The sequence below is a fragment of the Micromys minutus genome, assembly GCF_963924665.1.
Source record: "Micromys minutus genome assembly, chromosome: 6".
NCBI classification, from domain to species: domain Eukaryota; kingdom Metazoa; phylum Chordata; class Mammalia; order Rodentia; family Muridae; genus Micromys; species Micromys minutus.
Window position 1 is genome coordinate 46,114,114 of NC_137975.1, and position 22,930 is coordinate 46,137,043.

At 34.8% G+C, this 22,930-nt stretch overlaps 1 protein-coding gene across 1 annotated transcript in view; it reads right to left on the reverse strand.

The window, feature by feature from the left end:
• Window positions 1–22,930, reverse strand: part of MALRD1 (MAM and LDL receptor class A domain containing 1) — a gene marked incomplete at both ends in the record, with an annotated part of 691,362 nt that overhangs the window by 115,084 nt on the left and 553,348 nt on the right. Inside the window, 2 exons of the mRNA XM_080918486.1 lie at window positions 4,276–4,401; window positions 14,177–14,440. Coding sequence (XP_080774612.1) covers window positions 4,276–4,401; window positions 14,177–14,440 — 390 coding nt within the window. The remainder of the gene's footprint in view (window positions 1–4,275; window positions 4,402–14,176; window positions 14,441–22,930) is intronic.

Consider the following 22,930-nt stretch of genomic DNA (forward strand, 5'->3'; position numbering starts at 1 on the left):
GAAAATGTCAAATATTTTATTATTTACTTCAGTTCCAGAATGTGAAGTCTCTGTACTATGAATATATGAAACATATGCACAATAATCTGTCTATGGATCAAAGATCTCCACATTAAACCAGATACACTGAAATTATTAGATGAGAAAGTAGGGAAAACCTTAGAACACATAGGCACAGGAGAAAATTTCCTGAACAAAACACCAATGGCTCAAGCTCTAAGGTCAAAGATTAACAAATGGGATTTAATGAGATTGCAAAGTTTCTGCAAGACTAAGGACATTGTCAAGAAAACAAAACGGCAACCAACAGAATGGGAAAAGATCTTTACCAACACCACATCAGATAGAGGCCTAATATCCAAGGTATACAAGGAACTCAAAAAGCTAGACACCAGATAATCAAATAACCCTAATAAAAATGGGGTACAGAGCTAAACAAAACGTTCTCAGTTGAGGAACACCGAATGGCTGAGAAACATCTGAGGAAGTGCTTGACATCTTTAGCCATCAGGGAAATGCAAATCAAAACAACCCTGAGATTCCACCTGACACCAGTCAGATTGGCCAAGATCCAAAAATCAGAGGACAACAGATGCTGGTGAGGTTGCAGAGAAAGAGGAACCCTTCTCCACTGTTGGTGGGGTTGCAAACTAATACAACCACTCTGGAAATAAGTCTGGAGATACCTCAGAAAATTGGATATAGTACTACCTGAAGACCCAGCTATTCCACTTCTGGGCATATATCCCAGAGACACTTTAATACACAACAAAGATATATGCACCACAATGTTCATAGCAGCTCTATTTATAATAGCCAGAAGCTGGAAAGAACCCAGATATCCTTCAGAAGATGAATGGATACAAAAATTGTGGTACATTTACACAATGGAATACTACTCAGCCATCAGAAACAATGACTTAACCAAATTCTTAAGAAAATGGCTGCATCTAGAGAATATCATCCTGAGTGAGATAACCCAGTCACAAAAGAACAGACATAATATGCAGTCACTGATATTGGGAGGCTAACCCCAGAGGCTTGTACTCCCCCAGAAACAACTCACAGACTGTATGAAGTCCAAGAAATAAAGAAAAAAATATATATATTCACAAAAAAAAGAAAAAGAGCAATTATCAAGTATCATTAAGGATGCAGAACAAAACATTTTCAATAAGAGTATAAATTAATAAAATTATGAAGTATAAAAAATAATCTGCCTATGATATAAAGTGACGTATGCATCTTAAAACTTAAAGAGAATGCTATTTAAAGTCCCTAGTGATAGATACTCTTTCTTATACATATACATATACACTTTCTTATTAAAGTGTGTGTGTGCGTGTGTTTGTGCATGCCTGCGTGTATGTGTTCGTGTGTTTGATGGGTTATGTGTGTATGATGTTGAAGAAGATATATAATAACCTGTCATTTTTCAAGAAGCACTATCCATACTGGTTATAAGATAGGACATATCTTTGGGACCTACATCTCACCATAATATGTTTAACTGTCTTAATATCTAATCCAAGAGAAATTGGTGTTTTTCTCCAGCAATAGGATGAAAAGTATGCACCACCATACCTAGATTTATTTTTGTTCTGTTACTCTGAATCTGAACTCTGATTTTCATTCTATTATGAAAACACTGTATTTTATCTGGAGCCCCTGTTTTCTACATCTTTAGGTGCCACAACAAGGGCCATTGGAAGGATTCCTATGTCTCTGAGTCTTGAAGTAGTTCCAAGACCCTTGCTGGGAATTATTAGGGTTTTTGTTCTGTTGAAAACCATGTGACACTTTATGATTCAATGTCATCATCACACATCACATATATTGGTCCTGCAATGTCTCATTTTACACTTTCATATTTTGATGTTATTTTTTAATTCTCCTTGCAAAAGACTATCACCATAATTATAGTCTTACTTTAGCACAAACTTCGCATACTGCCACCACTACACATAGTTAAAAGAATCACTTCAAGTTTAATTTCAGTTCGAGGAATTCTTGATTTTTTTTTCTGTCACATAAGCGATCCCAATGTGAAAATACTATGGCCTTCTAATGCCACTAGGAGACTAAAAATATTCATTGACATAATCGAACTGTGTCTGGACTTGATTTTTCAAATGACCAACTTAAAAGCTGAGATGTGCAAGGTCAGATGCTCACCATCGGCTGTGAGGCCAGTATGGGAAGTGCTGGCCACTAGGATAATAGAGCCCCTCAAATCTATGCAAGGCTGAACATAAAAGAAGCTGGTGTTTAGAAAATAGAAATGTATGATGTCCATGATATATAACATGCATCCGTCTTAAAAGTATTCTTACAAGCACAAGTATTATCTTTATCATATTTGATAGAAGATCCCAAAGTATGTAAAGTATAAATAGTGAAAGCATAATGTGGATTTTATTTATTTCAGTGGTTTTACTAGCTCTTTGTGTCACTCTATACTAATAGCCATGTCAGTGTGACCTGAACGTTGTAAGTGGCTTGTGAGTGATGGGTACTTGACTGAATTAGAGTGTGTCTATCACTCAGTGTATCATGACAAAGCTTCTGTTTTTGCGACCTTATTTTTAATAGTACGTCATGTCAGAGCAAGCAATGAATAATAGTATAGTTTGATTGGTTCTCATAAATGGATGTCCTCAAGAACATCTCACCTCCACATAGACATAAGCAAATTGTCAAATTTCAGAAAACAGAAGTGCATTTCTACCACTTTGTTAGTACCTTTTTCCATTTACTTATTGCCAAGTTTCATTGCATAGCTCAGGCAGGACTCTAAGTCTTCCTAGATCAGCTCCTGCGGGACAAGACCCAAATCTCCATTCATCTCTATCTCCAGAGTCTTTTTTACTCTCTTTAAACAAAGTAACAGGTCTTCATTTGGGGTTCACCTATCTGAGGTCTAAGATGCTCAGTAATAGAATAATGGGAACCAATAAAGCTTTTGTAAATTATTTTTTATATATTTTGTGGAATTAAATCTGATTATTTATTCATATCATAATATAAAATAACATAATAAATGAGCCTTCTGTAAACTACAACTGTATTATTCTTAAATTACATATTTCATTATTTCATGTGTATCTTTAAATATATAAAATATATTCTTACCTACACTTGACATAAAATATTTCCAAGTTAATAAGAAATATAATCAAATATATCTCCTATTGCTGATTTATATTTTCTTTTGCTTCTGTCAGAATTATATTTCCTCTAACGCAGCACTATTTTATGAACAAAGCTTGTATGAAATAAAAATTCAATTATTCAGGAATGAAGATAGCAATGGCCTATGCCATAGAGTTTTATATAATATATATAGGAGTTTTAGAGCACTTTTAATACATAGGAAAACTGATGTACACTATCATCTCTTATGCTTTCTGAATGCCCCAAGGTAAGGAAAATAAAGAATATTTCAAAGGCAACCTAAGATTTAGTATATTTATGCTAAGGTATAACATTAAATTATCTAATTCTCTCATTAAAATTAGGAAAAGGAATGAAATTTCACAATGACACTAACATATTGTAGGGTTTATTTATTTTATTTATAAATAAATAAATAAATTTATAAACCCATGTTTATAGATTATTAAATATTAAGGACCCAAAATTCTATTAAATTAAAATCATATCTTGTTATTCTTTGTGTTATGCAGTATAAATGGTGCTTGTATCATGTGTCATGTGTGTGTGTCTGTGGGGGGGTCTGTATGTGTGTGTAGAGACCAAAAAAATGTTAGCTGTTTTCCTTTATCTCTCTCCAACCTATTTGTTTCAGGTAGGATCTCATGGACACCACGGGTTCACTGATTTAAATTCCAATGACTACCCTGTTTTTGTCATCCCGATGTTAGAGTTACCTTTAACCGCCATGCCTATTTTTTTTTTTCCTGTGATGCTCGGGATCTACACTCAGGTCCTCACGCCTGCATCCATAGAACTTTGTCACCTGAACCATCTGCCTGCTTTCTAGCTTTCATTATTTAGTGAACACTTTATAGAATAATAAAGAGTTCATTACTCATTTATAAAGTTTTAAATAATCTAGGATATCAACATTCTTCCTGTCTCCAAACCCACACTGTAAATCCATGCCTATAATCATTTAGAAAATCAAGCCTGGAGAGATGGCTCAGCGGTTAAGAGAAGTGGCTGCTCTTCCAGAGGTTCACTTCTAATATTTTATTGCCTCAGTTCTAGATAACAGTTTGTATTGCAAAGAACTGTTGAAAGGAAAAGGAGTACCTGAGCAGCTGGACTCATCAGCTTGGAAGTCCTCGCAGTGGACAATACCATCACAGCGCTGGTGGGCTGGGATGCAGCTGTTAGATGAGTTGCATGCTAAAGCTCCTTTGGGGCAGCTCTGATTGGCTGAAAAATAATGAAGATGAAAATGAGCGATGATATCAAGTGAAGTTTCTTTTTGAATAAATGTCTCATAATGAAATGATAGTCATCATGCTCTTTTTAAAAATTGTATTTTTGAAAAGAGTTCTTTGGAATTATCTTTTCCATTCTAAGTTCAGCAGTTAATAATACTAGCTTCTCTTCCAGAGGACCTAGATTTGATTCCTAGCACATTCATGGGAGTTCATAACTATTTTTAATTCCAATTCCTGGTAATTTGATGCCCTTTTCTGGAATCTGCAGGCATCAGGTACACGGGTAGCAGTATGCAGACATACTTGCAGAAAAAAACAAAAACATGTAAAAATGTTTATGGGTGCACCCATACACATAAAATAAAATAATTTTAAATTCTTTTTTCTTAAAATTTTCATAGATACCCAGAGTGAAATATAACTATATTCTCTCACATGTCCTGTCTAACTGTCCTCATATTAAATTTGATATGTCCTTTCAAAATTTCTATGATTTTAAAAACTTGCTAGTGCTGCCCATACGGAAATAAAGCTTCCATTAGAGTATGAGGATCTTCTCATTGTTCGCAAACTCGGAGTGATTCTCCTCTTCCATCAATTTTCAACTAACAGTAACTTCTCAGTTTGGGGAGGGATCATCCCCTGTATCTACAGCACAGTTTTTATTGGCTTGATCTTGTCCTGATAATGTGCAAGTAATCACAGTTGCTGTGAGACCAGGAGAGTAGCACCCGGGCAATGAGAGAAAGCAGTTCATAAAAACACACAATTTAAACTGCCATGAAATTTCAAGAAGAAAATACTGATGAAATTGTTTATCAAATACTGATTCCCATGGACTCAGTTTTATATATGTACCCATAACTGTTGTTGAAAAAAGTAATCCTTAATGGGATTCTATTTCTACATAAAGCTTTAAACAAGTGAATTAGAGTTAAGTGAAGACATCAGGCTAAGACCCTCATTTAAATGTTACTAATATTCTCCTGAGAAGGAATGAGGAAAGGAGAGGAGAAAGGGAAAGAAAGAGAGAAGACGGACAGGAAAAGAGATAACAACCTGTCTTCTTCTAGAGTTTTCAAGAAGATGACAATTTTTTTTTTTCTGGACCTTCAATTTCTAAAAGGTTTAAAAACTATGAGTGGTCACTGTATTTCTTAGACCATAACTGTTTACTGAAACTTAGTACATAGCACTTATGTGCCTCTAGTGCACTGGTTTCATTCAGATTTAGGAAGAGAACTTTCTTGTTGGGGTTTCTAGAGTGGGTTTGGCCCACCTTTCAAGCACATGGATAGGCTAGAGGTGCTTTTCTCACAAAACGCCCAATCATCATGGAAAGAATCTTTTTGAATCTCATTAGAATACTCTGAAGTATAAAAGCAGAGATGTCTGTTTGTTGTAGAACATTTTCTGTGGGTAAGAAAGCAGGACTCTAAAACACAGTCATCTTGAGAAACAAGCAAAATGGTACAAAGAGATCAATGAAGGACGGTTCTTCCTAAATAGCTCGCATTGAGGTGGAATGTAAAAGTAATGGACTTGGGTATTTATTTTGAGTGCTCTGCAGAAAGTTGAAATACTGTAAGAATGAAGGACTCTGAAGTGTTTGCAATTTTAGGTGAGAATATCAATAGTAATTTATAGTTGAATGCCTCTTTCTATAGCAAAATCATGCTTCCTAGTTATCAAACTGTTCCCATGATTAATGGTGAGACCAATATTTTAAAATAATTCATATGGAGTACTACCTTGCCAATGGAAATGCAACATTTTTCATTAACTGAAGGAGTATATTTATGAAGAATCATGTTTTTCCTTAAAAGCTAATGGAAAACCAAGTACAGTTTATCTGTGTGAGATGTGGTTATGCAGTGGAGCCTAGGTTAACTTAAAACTTTTGGTCTTTCAGGTTTAGCTTCTTGAGTGTGGGATGGCAGGAATGTGCCATGGTGTCTAGCTTGACATTACTTTAATTATACAGAATGAAAAAACAAAAGCAGGAAGATTCTCCTGTTGGCACACCTCTGATAGCAATCATATTTCCAGAATCTTTTCTGATATCAGCATCTGTTCCATCAATCAATATCTACTTACCACCCTCCATGCTGTGACAATGCTGATACAGTGCTGTTTCTCAGATAAATGATAAGCAAACAAAACAATGAACGTTACTTTCAGCGGGGGCTGAACAAGGAATGTGAGTTTACAGAACAGTTACCAGAAATTGGAATTAAAGAATGCATTATATAAGGAAGGGGAGGGAAGATGGTGAGAAAGGGAGAGGATGGTGAGAACGTGTTGGTGAGCTGGTGAATAGGGAAGAATGACTAGTCATCTATATCACTGTAGGATAACTAGAGATGGCAATTGGTGGCATGATTATTTCAGATCAGGGAGCAGAGTGTGAATGTTCTCAGTACTAATAAGTGCTTTGCAATCCAAGTGATTGATTTGCCAATTATCCAATTTGATCATTGCATATTGTGTTCATTGTTCTGTATGTCATGCTATCGTCCATAAAGAAGCATAGACTACAGGCATAATATTTTGTAGACTGTGTAACTATTACCCTTCTGTTTTTCAAATGCTGATTTCTCTGCCCTCATATCTTGTAGCAGTCCAGACATGGCTTTGTAATGCTTATTCCAAATATCTCCTGTTTCTAGTTTGTTTAAACAGTACTTACTTTTTTTTTTTTCTTTTCCATGTCAACAGAAGCTAGTCAGCCAATGGTTGAGCAAATCCATAATAAAATGCAAGTATTTGGGGTATTTTGGCTGGGAAGTAGCCAGATTAGAGGATTAAAAAAGATCAACAAGTGCCTAGGTATTGTGCAATAAATTTGATTGAATAAATCTAGTAGTCTCAGTGTCATTCATTTGAGAGAGAGCTGGGAATAGAGTAAAGCTATACTCCTTTTAAAATGAACATCACAATGAACACTGTAATAAATTAAAAGCAAACAAAAATAAAAAGCAAAACAAAACAAATTAAAAAACAAATATTCATGTGGCATTTGGATAAGAAGAGGCGATCATTCCTGTTAAACTTGTGTTTTCTACCCATTGTGCCAAACTCAGCCATACCTTGGGATGCAACTTTAAAATGTTTGTTATATATGTATATATGACCCACATATGTTAGAAAGAAATGTAAGCAGTAGACTGCAACACAGGGAGTTTGCATATATCTCACTAGTAACTGATGTGTCTCATGAAAGTTAGTGGCACTTTTGGTGATGTAAAACGATTCTCATTCCTGAGTTAATCCCTTATTAATATATTTCATTATTGCATATTAGGTAAGCTATAAAACCAAATCAGTATTTTTACTTGTCCGTGATAGTTTATAGATTAGTCATCTGAATCATCTAGCTCTTATTATAATAGTCAAGAGTAGTTTATTCTACCTAAATTACTGGTGACTAAGTCCATGTTATAGATGTCTGGAAACATTGTATAAAATGAATATGGTCAACTACACAATGTACACACAATAAATTATTATTCTTTGACCATTAACTTATTTTAAAGTTTCACTAAACATTAAATAAACTGTTGAAACATTTCAATAAAAGTAATGGTTAGATTTAGTTCCAGGACAGAATACATGTCTGTACTACTCTGTGTTAGATTTCCATATATACTGCATCATTTGTAGTTTTCATTCTAATAGCCCATGTCTAACATTTTTTAACTTTGCTGTTAAAAATCTTGAGCTTTTAGAGACAACAGAAGAGTTGTACCTATGAGGTCACAGCAAATCGAACACTTGCACAAGACCTATGCAAGTTTAAGCTAGACAAATTCCCAGTCTAGATCCTAGGAATAAGAATTAAATCACACCACTACTGGCATGTGATAGATTCTAAGAGAGAGAATCTATTTTCTTTGGTGATATACTACCTAGTGGGTCAACAACACTTCAGAGCAAACACCATCCCCAAGACAAGTTGAAAATAAAAAGTGCACCTTCTTGGGTGTGGGTAGAAAACTCAAAGTTGTGTAGGTAAAGAAGAGAGGATAGTTACAGGAAGAGTTTGGGAAGACAGTAAACATGTTCAAAATACACTATAAGACATTCTCAAAGAGTTAACAAACTGCTGTTTAAAAAGAGAGATGCTGAGTTTCTCTACTCTGCCTCTCTCCAACTTCTTTTTTCCTACTATCACCCTCATCTGAACCCACGACATCCTCATACTCCTCAGGCCCAACCCTGATACAGAGCCATGTGCACCTCTGGAGCCTGGTCTGAACCACCAACATGGCCCGACTTGTCCACGCAACTCCCTTCCCTTGGTGGTTTACTACCGCCTGTTCTCTGCCTCTGTCCCGGGATATTTCTGTACCCCAAAATCCCACAAACACAACTCTACAACCCAATAGCTTTTCATACTGGTTTATATATTTAACTCTCAATCCACAAACCCTCTACACAACAAAATTGCATCAAATAGACAAAGATACAAACTGCCCTTCTATATGAGATATTTGATCCATAAATCTTTAATGTTCATAGCTTTTTAACACCAATCAATATCACCTGGGTCTAGCTGTCCTCAGGAAGCTCCATGTTGCCAGGACCTCTAACCTCTGTCCTCTGACCTTCTCATACCTCAAAGCCCTCTCTACTTCCCTTGACCCGCCTAGTCACTGGCTTTTCTCTATTTTACTAATTAAAATGAGATGGTTCAGTTGGGGTCACATGACTAGGCAGCTTTTCTTAGGGAAGTGGCATTAACATTAAAATACCAACAGATTCAGGACAATCCACAAAATACAATGTTCTTTGCTTTATAAATGCCAATTAATACTAACTACATTCACAATTTTATCTACTTCTAAAGGATATTTGTAAATATTTATTAACTATAATGTGAGAACATATAAAAGCCATAGAAACTAAAAAATGTACTTAAAAATACTGTGTATATATTTATACATACAAATAAATATTCAGATACATTCATACACAATCATCTGTCTATTAAAGAAGGTAGAAAATTTCTGTCTTTAGTTTATTTAGCTTGAAATATAATTTATTTACTATTATATACGATATAACCTTTGAGAATAATTGCCCAATCTTTCCCATAGACGTTCAGCTATTCATCTCTGCATAGAGTTTAAGTCTTTCCTTTTTTTTTTCTTTTTCTTTTTTAGCTTACCTAAACTATTCTTCGATTCCACATATCAAATGAGTTTTTTAAACTATTTTGTTCTATCAGCTAAAAGATTTTTTTTTCAGGAATACTATAATTTAACATATTATAAATCTCACTGTTTTAGGCATACAGAAATATATATATATATATATATATATATATATATATATATAGAGAGAGAGAGAGAGAGAGAGAGAGAGTCGAGAGCCTATCTATATGTATTAGTCTAGCCAAGAATTCATCATCTACTTATATCTTCCTCTTGAGGTGCTTTTATATTTTTAAGACTGAATTATGTTCTAGAAAACACCATATGCCCAGTGCTGCCTTTGATGTATATATAGCTGATACTAATGCTTTGGTGACTAAGTTTTGTCATATATTCCTTTTTTATTCTTTGAACTGCAGTGTTATTATTTTCTTTCAATTTTAGCTCTGCCCTCTCGTTTATAACAGATTTTTCTCTTTGCTGCTCCTTAATGTAAGGGTTAAGTAGAGTAGCTTATATTTACTGAAAATTCAATAATGGATATTGGTGTGAACTGATATTTTAGAAACTTAGGAAGGATTTCTCAATACCAAGTACAGCTTCAAATTTTTTATGGCTAGAATGTTTGGACTATGGAAGTACATATACTAAAAAACACCATTTTTCATGTCCAACTTCACATTAAATTTTGATTAAAAAACTCTCAAGTGTAAGTTGGATGAAACATCTCAAATAATTTTTCTTTATTGATTATACTTCTAGTAGGGGATATAGTGTAACATAGCAGATAAAATTCTGTATAAGATCCATGATTAGTGATCTTTATTCTCAATCACAAAAATATATTAATTTGCTTTTAATAGACTGCGAGTTAATTGTCCTTGTCCTTGTGCAAGGAATGTCCCTCTCTATTGGTTTTTAAAGAAGAGTTTGACTACTACAGTGTTCTAAAAAATACTAGGAATAGTCATATTAATTTAATCAGATAAAAATAAAACTGTTTATATAAAATTAAATTACATTTTAAAAAGTGCTGACTGGCCAGTCCTGACTTGGATGCATTGTTTTAGGACTTCGAAAACTCAGAAGGGCAAGAGAGGAAATGTGAATTGCTCTCGCTCCCAATTGATGGTTTGGAATATGCAAGATTTTTTTTTAATTTTTAATATTTTTAATAATATATTTATTCTATAAAATATTATTACAGATCACAAAATCTGTTATATAATAATATAAGGTGAATATACTTTTCTCTTTTTCTTTTTTTTTCTTTTTATATCTTTCCTAAGAAGGACTGAGGCTTCTACATTCTGGCCTTCCTTCTTTTTTGAACTTCATAAGGTCTGTGAGTTTTTACTTGGGTATTCAAAGTTTTCTGGGGCTAGTATCCAATTACCAGTGACTAAATATCATGTGTGTTCTTTTGTTACTGGGTTACCTCACTCAGGATGATATTCTCTAGTTCCATCCATTTGCCTAGGAATTTCATAAAGTCATTGTTTCTAATAGCTGAGTAGTACTCCACTGTGTAAATGTACCAAACATTCTGTATCCATTCCTCTGTTGAAGAACATCTGGGTTCTTTTCAGCTTCTAGCTATTATAAGTAAGACTGCTATGAACATGGTGGAATATGTGTTCTTATTATATGTTGGAACATTTGGGGATATATGCCCAGAAGTAGAATAGGTGGGTCTTCATGTAATACTATGTCTAATTTTCTGAGGAACTACTGAACTGATTTCCACAGTGGTTGAAATGTACCAGCTTAGAACCCCACTAACAGTGGAGGAGTGTTCCTCTTTCTCCACATCCTTGCCAGCATATGCTGTTACCTGAGTTTTTGATATCAGCCATTCTGACTGGTGTGAGGTAGAATTTTAGAGTTGTTTTGATTTGCATTTCCCTGATAAATGGGATGTTTAGCATTTCTTTAGGTGCTTCTCAGCCATTTGGTATTCCTCAGTTAAGAATTCTTTGTTTATCTCTGTTCCCCATTTTTTACTGGATTATTTGATTCTCTAGAGTCTACCTTCTTGAGTAGATATTGGATGTTAACCCTTTATCAGATGTAGATTTGGTGAAGACATTTTCCCAATTTGTTGGTTGCCATTTTTTTCTTTTGACTGTGTCCTTTGCCTTACAGAAGTATTGTAATTCCATGATGTCCCATTTGTTGATTCTTGATCATAGAGCATTGTTGTTCTGTTCAAGAAAATTTCCCTTGTGACTACGTGTTCTAAACTCTTCCCCACTTTCTGTTCTACTAGATTCAGTGTAACTGGTTTTATGTGAAGGTCTTTGATCCAATTGGACTTGAGCTTTGTACAAGCATATAAGAAGATCTATTTCCATTCTTTTGCATGCTGGCAGACAGTTGAACCAGCACCATTTGTTGAAGAGGCTGTCCTTTCCATTGAATGTTTTTAGCTTGTTTGTTAAGGATCAAGTGACCATAGGTGTGTGGGTTCATTTCAGAGTGCTCAGTCTATTCCACTGATATCTCTGTCTGTCTCTGTACCAATATAATTCAGTTTTTAATACAATTGATTTGTAATACAGCTTGAGATATGGGATGCTGATTCCCCCAGAAGTTTTGTTTTTTGTTTTTTGTTTTTGCTTTTTAAATTGCTGAGAATAGTTTTTGCTATTCTGGGCTTTATTTTTTTTTTCAAATGAATTTGCAAATTGCTCTTTTTAACTCTATGAAGAATTGAGTTGGCATTTCGATGGGGATTGCACTGAGCCTATACATTGCTTCAGGCAAGATGGTTATTTTTACTATGTGGATCCTTCCAATCCATAAGCATGGGACATTTTTATGTTTCATTTCAAAAATGAATTTTAAATTTCATTTCAAAAAATATAATGTAGAATTAAAATAATGTACTAAGGAAATAAATAAAGAGATGATAGTGCATTTTGAATGTCCCTGGGATTAGGAAATCTTCTTTTAGTATAACCAATTATTTCTCAACATTTTCTTTCTGTTCTATACAAAATGGACTACACATACCAAGATGGCAAATGCTGGGGGCAGTGATTGAAGTTTATATACACGTTTACCAATTCTTCTACTTTCACAGGTTAGATAATATTGACATTGCTATATGGATAAGGAAATGATAACATGAGCCATAAAATATTTTTCTTAGGACTTCAATGTATTCTGTATCCTTAGTATTTAACACAACATGAGCTCCTGTTTATCGAAAATACTTTTTCATGTAATATATTCTGAGCACGATTCCTCCTCTTCCCAACACTTTCCAGGTCTTTCTACCTCCTTATTTGGACAACTTGTAACTTCTTTCTCTTTTATATTAGAAAACAAACAGGAAAACAAATCAGAATTCTAAAAAAAATGCTAGCACAAGGAAATCACAAGATACACATACACACACACACACACACACACACACACAATCAAAACGCACAGAAACACAAAAAAAGAAACTATGATATACCACAAAAGAACAGCAAGATAAAAAAAATTAAAAGCCCAAACAAAGAATTATTAGACAAAAAAATCTGCAAGTATCATTGAGTTCATTTGATTTTATCTGGTCTCGGGATATACCCATAAGCATAGTTAACATACCAAGTGATACTCCAGTAGAGAAAACCAATTTTTCCTTTGCAAGCATCTGGAGATAACATCAGAGATAAGTAAAGAGTGGGGGGCTTAGAAGAGGGACAATCTACTAGGAAGAAAAATAGGATATACAGTTATATAGAGACAGGATACTGAAACAGGAGAGCAAAGTGTGAAGTCAAAGATGATGGGGTGTAAAAAGGGAATAAAGGGACAGGCAACTAACAGTAAGTGACATTTGAGGTCTCATAAAAAAAAACTATGAGCTCTTAATGACAAAATTGATGGTTTGTATATGTTTGGCCCAGGGAGTGGCACTATTAAGAGATATAGCTTTATTTGAGTGGCTGTGTCATTGTGGGTTTGGGCTTTAAAACACACATCCTAGCTGCATGGAAGCCAGTCTTCTGCTCACAGAACTCTCAGCTCTGCCTGTACCAAGCCTGCCTGGACACTGCTATGTTCCTGCCTTGATGATAATGGACTGAACCTCTGAACCTGTAAGCCGGCCCTAACTAAATGTTGTCCTTACAAGTGTTGCCTTGGTCATAGTGTCTGATTTCTGCAGTAAAACCTTAACTACCACAAAATAATATCTACTAATGTAATTTTTTAGTTCTAAACCCATGTGTGTGTGTTTATTATAATCATTTGTCTATTGTCCTTGACTTGTGTCAATTTCCTTAACATTTATGACAGATAAATTATGAATATAATACTTTAAAACATTTGCATAATCATGTTTAAAAGATAAGAAATACAGAAAAATGACCTAGAGTTAAATGGACAGGAAAACAAAAGAAAGATAACAGAATTTAGTGTAACCACAGATGGAGCCCTTCTAGACATAGAAAGCAAGAGCCACAGGGTTTGTTTAGCAACATAAGATGCAAACATACTGCTAGTGATAATAAGGCTATGGGAAAATTCTAGAAAACTCAACTTAGCCTGTCAAACATGATCATTTCTAAACAGAATTTGTTCCTGGACACTGAGTAAGTGAAAACAACTCACCACAGCTGGATTCATCTTCATTAAAGGGGCAGTCAGCCACCCCATCGCATAGCAGGAGAGAAGGGATACACTGGCTTTCAGAGCACTGGAATTCCATATTACTGCATGGCTGAGGAGAGGGTCGGAGAGAGCAATCCATTTCATCAGATCCATCCATACAGTCTTCCTGCCCATCACACGTCTCTGAGGCAGGGACACACTGGACTGTGTAGATACAAGCAAACTGGCCTTCCTCACAAAGCGATGGCTGTGGTAAGGCTGGGCCTGAAAAAGAAAGCAAAGGCTGACATATTGATGCTTGGTTTGTGTCCAGGACTGAATGCGCCCAGGGAATATTTATTGTTACATAATTATAGAGCAGTATTAATTTTAAATAAATTAATTTTTATTATGAACTAATAAATGCATACAACATATAAATGCAATAAAAGAAGATGCCATATCATATCTCATAAGGTATATTCTCTGAAAAGGTATTTCTGGGGGCTGATGTCTCAGATGGGAGTACTTGCTTCCAAGCCTGATTAGGTATTTGAAACAATTAAATCATGTTGTGTTTTTTCTCCACATGTTTACTGAGGCATGTCCATACATGTGTGTGTGTGTGTGTGTGTGTGTGTGTGTGTGTGTGAGTTTGTGTGTGTGTATACACATGTATATGTGTGAATGTTTGTGCACAGACAAAAAGAATAAATAAATGTAATAAAAGAATTAAAGGGTATTGATGGTGTGCCATGACAATACACATGGACATGTTAGGTAGAATGGGATAGCCTTTGTAGAGCTCTATATCTGGATATAGTACTATGCCAGATCTTGAAGGGCCAGTGCATCTTAAGAGCTTACCACAGCATTATCACAAGTCACCTGTCAGACCTCAACTCTGCTGGACTCCAATCAGTTCTTCTGACAATCACTCTACTTCTTTTGCTTCTCTGTGAGGAGAGTTTCCTGGGGGGTTTCTAGTGACCTTTCTCAGCAGGACTATGTCTGTAGAGTTGGCCTCCAGGGAACCCTGCACTTAAGCTTAGTCAACTACCAACATGTTTCTTGTTTAAAATTGAACCTCCTCTAAATTCCTTCTCAACTTTTCCACTGAAATATTTTTAATCCAGGAAGAACATGAAATTTCATTTTTTTGTGGGAGTCTAGATAGCCTCTGAGTTAGAGATCCTCCTTGGTTTCTCAATATTTCAGTATTTTGTTTACCTTAGTGTAAGTTCTGCATTTTAGTACAAAATATCTCTACCATGTGTATATGACTTTTATCAGCATTCAAATGAAACTAAAATTTCTTTAAGAAACACTTGGCTCATCTTTAATCATGATGTAATCTTTTGCATGTATATTTTAAGAATATCTGACAATTAGAAAAGTTTTTTATAAAATTAAAATCCTAATGAATTGATTATAGCAAATGATTACAGAGTCATATAATTGAGTTAAAACTTCTCATTACACAGTAATATCACTAACTGTTCCCTTTCTACCCATTGAAAGCCTAAGTGCTGACTGAAATTCTGACTGCAAATGAAGGAATATAATTTCATGAAGCTGTATAGTACATGGTTTCAACTACATGATATTTGGGAAAAGGAAGGACTGTGAAGCAGGTAGTTCCAGGAGTGCTGGAGGTGGCCCAGTAGGAAGCAGAGGAGAGACAGAATGGTGGGGCTTCAACAGAAGTAAAAATATTCCATGTCATACAATAATATCCATTTGTCACAATATACTAGATTATTAACATCAAGGTCAATGCTGGGATGACCCGTAATTTGAAGTATGAATGTTGTTGACAATGAGGTGTCAATGTAAAGTAATCTCATTGATTATAACAAATGAACCCAATAACCAAGGAATCCAAATTTATACATGGGGACTATAGTAAATCTTTATGCATTCTACTGACTTTTGCTGTGGTACTTCAATGTCTTTTCTATGTAAGTCTTATATGTATGCTTAAGCATCCCACAAACTTATTCTATTTATACTGATACTGGTGTAAAGGTCAAGACTGGTGTTGAGCTGTATGTGTGTGTTTCTGTGCACAATTACCAGTCAATTCAATTAGTTGTTCATATCTAATAATTCCCACTTGAAATTTTTGTTCTGAATCTCTGCAAGTCCTCTTGGAAAAGTATAGATTTGGGCTCAGAAATAGGTGATAGTTTAGTAAATGTAGTGTATGCTTGTCTAGTTCTTTGTTTCTTCTCTCACAAGGTTCAAAACTGTGCTTAGATTAATTAAACTAATGGCATTGAGGTTCAAGGAAAGTGTAAGAAGAAGGAGAACCATGACACAGCAAATTTAACTATAATGAGTTTTCATGAATAGCCATTACATTAGAGAGATATTTCACAGGAGAGTATTTCCATTACATTACATTTCACATTCTCTTATAGTGAAAACTTTGGCTTATGTTAGGAAAACAGTATATTCTGTGTTGATAGTGCCCATTAGTACCCCATGAAGTATAGCTAAAATAGAAACATTTAAAGAGGGTAATACACAAAAAAAGATACTTTGAAATGTTTTTGACTGTGTGTGTGTGTGTGTGTGTGTGTGTGTGTGTGTGTGTGTGTGTGTGTGCATGTGTGTGTGTGTGTGTGTGTGTGTGTGTGAGAGAGAGAGAGAGAGAGAGAGAGACAGAGAGACAGAGACAGAGAGGCACAGAGGCATAAAGAGAGACTGTAAGAGAACTGAAAAATTTTGATTCATTTATACATGATTTTATTCGTTATGTGAATCAAGGTTGTTCTGTATCTATGATACATCAAGTGTATCATATAGTCCTGAAGGCAGGGAGGGGAAAGAGAATTAACCCACAAAATCCATAGCTTATAAGCTATGATGTTTCTCAAAAGTACGATCATAAACTTTGAGTGATTTGAAATCAAAAATTATTATACAAAAATCTCATCTTTAGGTTGCATTTGATTTATGCTCTGTGTGTCAGAGTTGATTCATGAATGCAGCAAATAAAGTTATTCTCTGCTAATTGTGTCTCTATCAAATATGTCTTGGCAGTGGGTATCCAAAGGTGGAAATTCTGAAATATGATCTTGAGACTATATATAAAGAGCCCTTCCCTTATCTCTATTGCACAGTACAGCCAGCATGTGACTCTCAGCTATCTTGTGCTTTGACAGCAGATGGGTTCAGAAATTCTGCTATAGGCTTCAGTCCTTTCATTTGTGAACCTAGCATTAAGAATAGGCATTCTGAAGCAAAATCTATAGAATTACCAGGGAACTTCAATTACTCTCCTAATTGGCACTGGAATAGCATCTTTGCTCAATTAGAGCTTTAATTGTACATAGAATTTGGAAATTCCTAATTGGAGAGAGAAAATTATTCCGTTTATTATGAGGAAAGAGTGGCATCTTTTTACCCAGGTAGAATTGAGAGGACAATGTCAATATCTTTTTCTACAGACAAATAATAATTCAATGCCTTAAGTATAAGTTACACATTACCTAACTGACTATTCCCATTGACTAAATATATTGTAATAATAATGAAAAAGAAGATCTATAGATATACACTAGGAAATGTCTTTTAACACAATATACTCACCTAATATTTGTGCTATATAGATGCAGGCGACTCTGCATATAATGCTAAGTTTTACTAGTCACTTATACAATAGAAATATATTCTTCACAACAAAATTATTTCATAATAACACTCAGTAAAACAGTCTCATATGCTTCATAGACATTCATTGCAATCCCATGACACTAAAGGATAACCCAATGAGTTTTTATCTATATGATAAACATTTTAAAGAAGTCAGCATTGATTGAGTGGAAAGGAAACTTTTCACATGAAACTGCAGTTTTGAAAATCAAAATTAATGCATTTGTAAATATGACCATACTAGTGAATTAGTTGGGAGAGATACGTATTGAAATATACATGGAATTGGTTATAAATTGGTTATTATCTTGGACTTACTATATCACCAATGGTAAAATATTATGTGGAGATATTATAGTTTTTAATTATAATTCATAAAAAAATCTTGACTTGCAATAACTTTGGATTTTTTGGATCTATAAATATTTTCATGATGTTCTCTCATAATTAATACACATAATAATTTAATTTTCAGAGTATTAATTTTTATAAGGAGCCAGAAGCAGGTAGTTTGGTTGTTATTTTGTTTCATAAATCTAATAGCTTACATATTCCTCAAAGGACAGAATTTGTCTTTTATTTTGACTGTGGATAATAGGAGATTCTGAGCTATGCTGAGTATGAATAGGGTATATGGGCCAATTTCTTCTTTGTCTTGTATTTAGCCTGTATCTTAAAGAGGAGTCAAAAGATGGAGATAAAATGGAGAAATGAAGAAAACTGTGAAGTTTCCACAGGTGAGATTCAACATGGAATCTGATAAGGAAGTCAGAACAGATACCAAATAACATGAAAAATATTTTCACAGTGACTAGCTATTACTAGACAAAGATGAAACCTACATAAAAATGGAGAGAGCTTACAGAAGTACACATGCTTATAAACTTATGTGCACACACTGATATGTGTGTGATCATAAGAGCAGTGATTGCACGTTTGTAGATGTGCACATCTATGCACGGAACTGTAAAATTTTCTACCAGAAAAGTTTATAGTGGAGAATGTGGAATGGCTGATAACTGTCATATGCAAGAAAATTTCAGGCTATGGGGAAGGCCTAGGTGACATATTTTCAGACTTTTATCTTTCTCCTGACACATACAGATGGCACACCAGGAAGAAAACCAAGTGCAAAAGGAACAGAACACATTAAAAGTACATTCCCCATCTACTTGTGTTTAACATGGCCATTTACCACCAACATAGAGGACATTCTTCTAAGATGACAATATACAGGACAAATATTTTGAATTCAGAAACCCAAACCTATCTAGGAGCTGATAAAATTTACATAAAATCCTGCAGTGGTGGGATAAAAGATGGATAATTTCTTTCCTGGTGTGAGAAGATGCCAGAGACTCCAGTGAATTACAGACTTTTTATTGCTTTATCATTACCACAATTCTTCTCCTGGTTATGTATGTGTGTTTGCCTGTGTGTGTGTGTGTGTGTGTGTGTGTGTGTGTGTGTGTGTGTGTGTTCCTGTGGCCTTGGTCACATGAAAGTTTGGGCATCATTAAACTTAGAAGTTGAAGATTGGTTACTGCCATCTTATAAGCTATATTCAAGCCCAATCAATTAAAAGGTATTTTTCTTGTTATACGATTGAGAATGCCGAGGAAAACCCACTAATTTAACATATCCCACAAAAACAACTAGAAGGAATGTAGGCATAGGAAGTAATGTATGTTTTAAGAATAATACACAAACTCATATGCACTTTGAAAGCCCCTCTTCAAACAAATTTAGGAGGATCAAATGAGTCAGTGTCTTTTATGGCATCTATCAGGTGTAGTAGCTGAACTACCACTACTGCTAATATTATTTAAAAAAAGAAATTAATAAGAAGCCATAGATTTTATGGGAGATTAAAAACTAACAATAAGTACAACAAACCAAAACAAAATACACACCAATGACTGTGATATCATAAATACCACTAAGCAGGGCATTACCCAGATACAATTATCTATCTGGGCTAAATGAATAATTAAAGAGAATAATAAAAAAGAAAGAAAGAATGACTAAAGAGATGAATCCTTTACATAGATTTTGGAGAATTAAATATAACTACTTAACAATTTAATAATCTCACTTCTCTCATGCTAACTTTTGCTTTGTCAACAGAAATAGGGGTGATTTACTAATACGGGTGAAATTATTTTATTCTATTAGTCTATACATATTCTTGATATTGTTAGTCAAAAGAGAGATGCAGCTCAACAAAGAAATGTAAACTACAGCACATGCAAGCAGACATTTCCAGGGTACACACTGAATCAGCTGTTACAGCATAAATGAAATTACACAGTTACATACATGAAATACACCAGTTACAGCATACACAAATAACACAGCTAAAGTCTGCTGAATTTCTTTATCTGGCATACAAGACTGAGCTTCTGGCTTGTCAATTCTTTGACCATCTTTATGATCAAGTCTAGTCAATTCTCCAGTCTCACATTTTGTTTTGTTTTGTTTTGAAGAAATTTATAATAACAAAAAATATAGACTCACACAGGCATTCTTAGTTGACCCAAAAAAGTTTTATTTTTCCATTTCTATTTCTACAGCAACTCATCTTTTCTGAGTAAAATTGTCTTACCAAAAAAAAAAAAAAAAAAAAAAAAAAAAGACGTTTATTCTTGAAAACTTAGGAATTAGAATTAGAAATTAGCCATCTGTTAAGGTCATTTTTTTTTTTTTTTTGAAAAAAAAAATCCACAAAACCATCACCTTTCAGTGATGTGGTGTCATGTTCTAATGTGGTTTCTTAATAAAAAAATGTTAACTTTTTAACCTCTAAATGTAAGTCACGCTTAATACATGTGCTCCAGAGAATGAAAAAAAAATCATAATGAAAATATACAGTACCCATCTATGAGAGTACACTAGCCTAGATTCTTCCTGGTTGTGAAGGCCCTTTGAATCTCTTAGACATAGTTGGCCTGGCAAGATTTAGGATGCTGAGTGTTTGTAAATGAACACAGAAATAAAAAAAAAGTTCTATGGTAGCTTTGTGGAGTGATAAGGTTTATAGGAGTTCATTACTATTTACATATGATAAATTGCTATTCTATGCTTTGAAATATATATTTCAAATATATGTAATGTATAGGCATTACATATGCTTATGCATCTATCATGTGTGTATATATGCATGCATGCATGTATGTATGTATGTATGCCTTTCTAAAATATATGTCTATATGGTGGATGACATTGGTCAGTTTAAAACATTCATCTTTAAGGGGGAAGGCAGAGGGATTCTGTGTGATTTGTGTTTTGAGTTCAGTCTTAGTCTGAGCTCTTTTGTACATTCAGATGATAGAGTACAGCTCACATTGGGGTTGGCTTTTCCATGATTGTCATTTGATTTCTTCCTCTTATTTGACTGAATTCCTTTCCTGCTAACTGCTCAGCAGGAAGAAAAGAGCTAGTAAACTTCCCATGTTACAAGGCTTTTCCAAGGAAATTCAGCAAAAGATAGAGGTGTGGTCTCTGTATAACTCATACATCTAATAAAACTTTCTGATTACTGTTTTCTTATCTTCAAGTCTAAGGAATTCATTTGAAAAGTAAGCAAAAATGCCATCTTCTAACAGATAGCAGGAGTATATGACACCCCTTCTCATAATAGCTTCAAATTCTAATAATCTGCCATAATCCAATAGTTAGTTAGGAGTGTTTAATAAGTCTTTTCTTTGAGCATCATGTGCATTTGTCACCATTCAATTTAAAATGAGGCAAATTTATGAGTCACAACTGATACAAACTTATAAAACTGAGCCATGCATTTAAACAGCTTTAAATAAATTTTATGTAAAATTTCTATTATATACATCTTCTCTCTACAAACTCGAACTTGATTATTTTTTAATTGGATATATTTATTTACATTTCAAATCTTATCCCCTTCCCAGGTTTCCGCTCCATAACCCCCTTTCCCATCCACCTTCTCCTGCTTCTATGAGGGCGCTCCATGACCCAACCACCCCTTCCTGATTCCCCATCCTGACATTCTGCTCTATAGAGACATGTAGCCTTGGCAAGACCAAGGGCTTCTTTTTCAACTGAGGCCCAATAGGCCATCCTCTTCAACATATGCAACTGACGACATGGGTCCAACTATGTGTAGTCTTTGGATAGTGGTTTAATCCCTGGGAGTTCTGGTTGGTTGGTATGGTTGTTCTTAAGGGGTTGCAAAACCCTTTAGCTGCTTCAGTCCTTTCTCTAACTCCTCAACTGGAGACCCTATTCTCAGGTGAATGGTTGTTTGTGAACATCCATGTCTGTATTTGTCATGATGTGGCAAAACAAGAAGGCAGAAGGCAGTTATATCAGGCTCCTGTCAGCAAGCACTTCTTGGCATCAACAATATTGTCTGGGTCTGGTGGCTGTATATGGTCTAGATCTCCAAGTGGGGCACTCTCTGGGTGTCCTTTGCTTCAATCTCTGCTTAAAAATTTGTCTCTGTATTTACTTTTGTTAATATTTTTGTTCCCCCTTCTAAGAACAACTGAAAAAAATCTACCCTTGGTCTTCCTTCTTCTTGAGCTTCATGTGGTCTGTGAATTGTATCTTGGGTATCTGAGCTTTTGGGATAATATCCACTTATCAGTGATAGCATACGATATGTATGTTTGTGTGTGTGTGTGTGTGTGTGTGTGTGTGTGTGTGTGTTTTGTGATTGGGTTACCTCACTCAGGATGGTATTTTCTAGTTCCATCTATTTGCCTAAGAATTTAATAAAGTCATTGTTTTTAATTGCTGAGTAGTACTCCATTGTGTAAATGTAAATACAGCATATATTCTGTAATGATTCCTCTGTTGAAGGACATCTGGGTTCGTTCCAGATCTATTATAACTAAGACTGGTATAAACATAGTGGAGCATGTGTCTTTGTTATATGTTGGAGCATCTTTTAGGTATATGCCCAGGAGTGGTATAGCTGGGTTTTCTGAAGTACTACCAGACTGATGCCCAGGGTAGTTGTACCAGCTTGCAATCCCACCAACAATAGAAGAGTGTTCCTCTTTCTCCACATCCTTGCCAGCATCTACTGTCACCTGAGTGTTTGATCTTAGCCATTCTGACTGTTGTGAGGTGAAATTT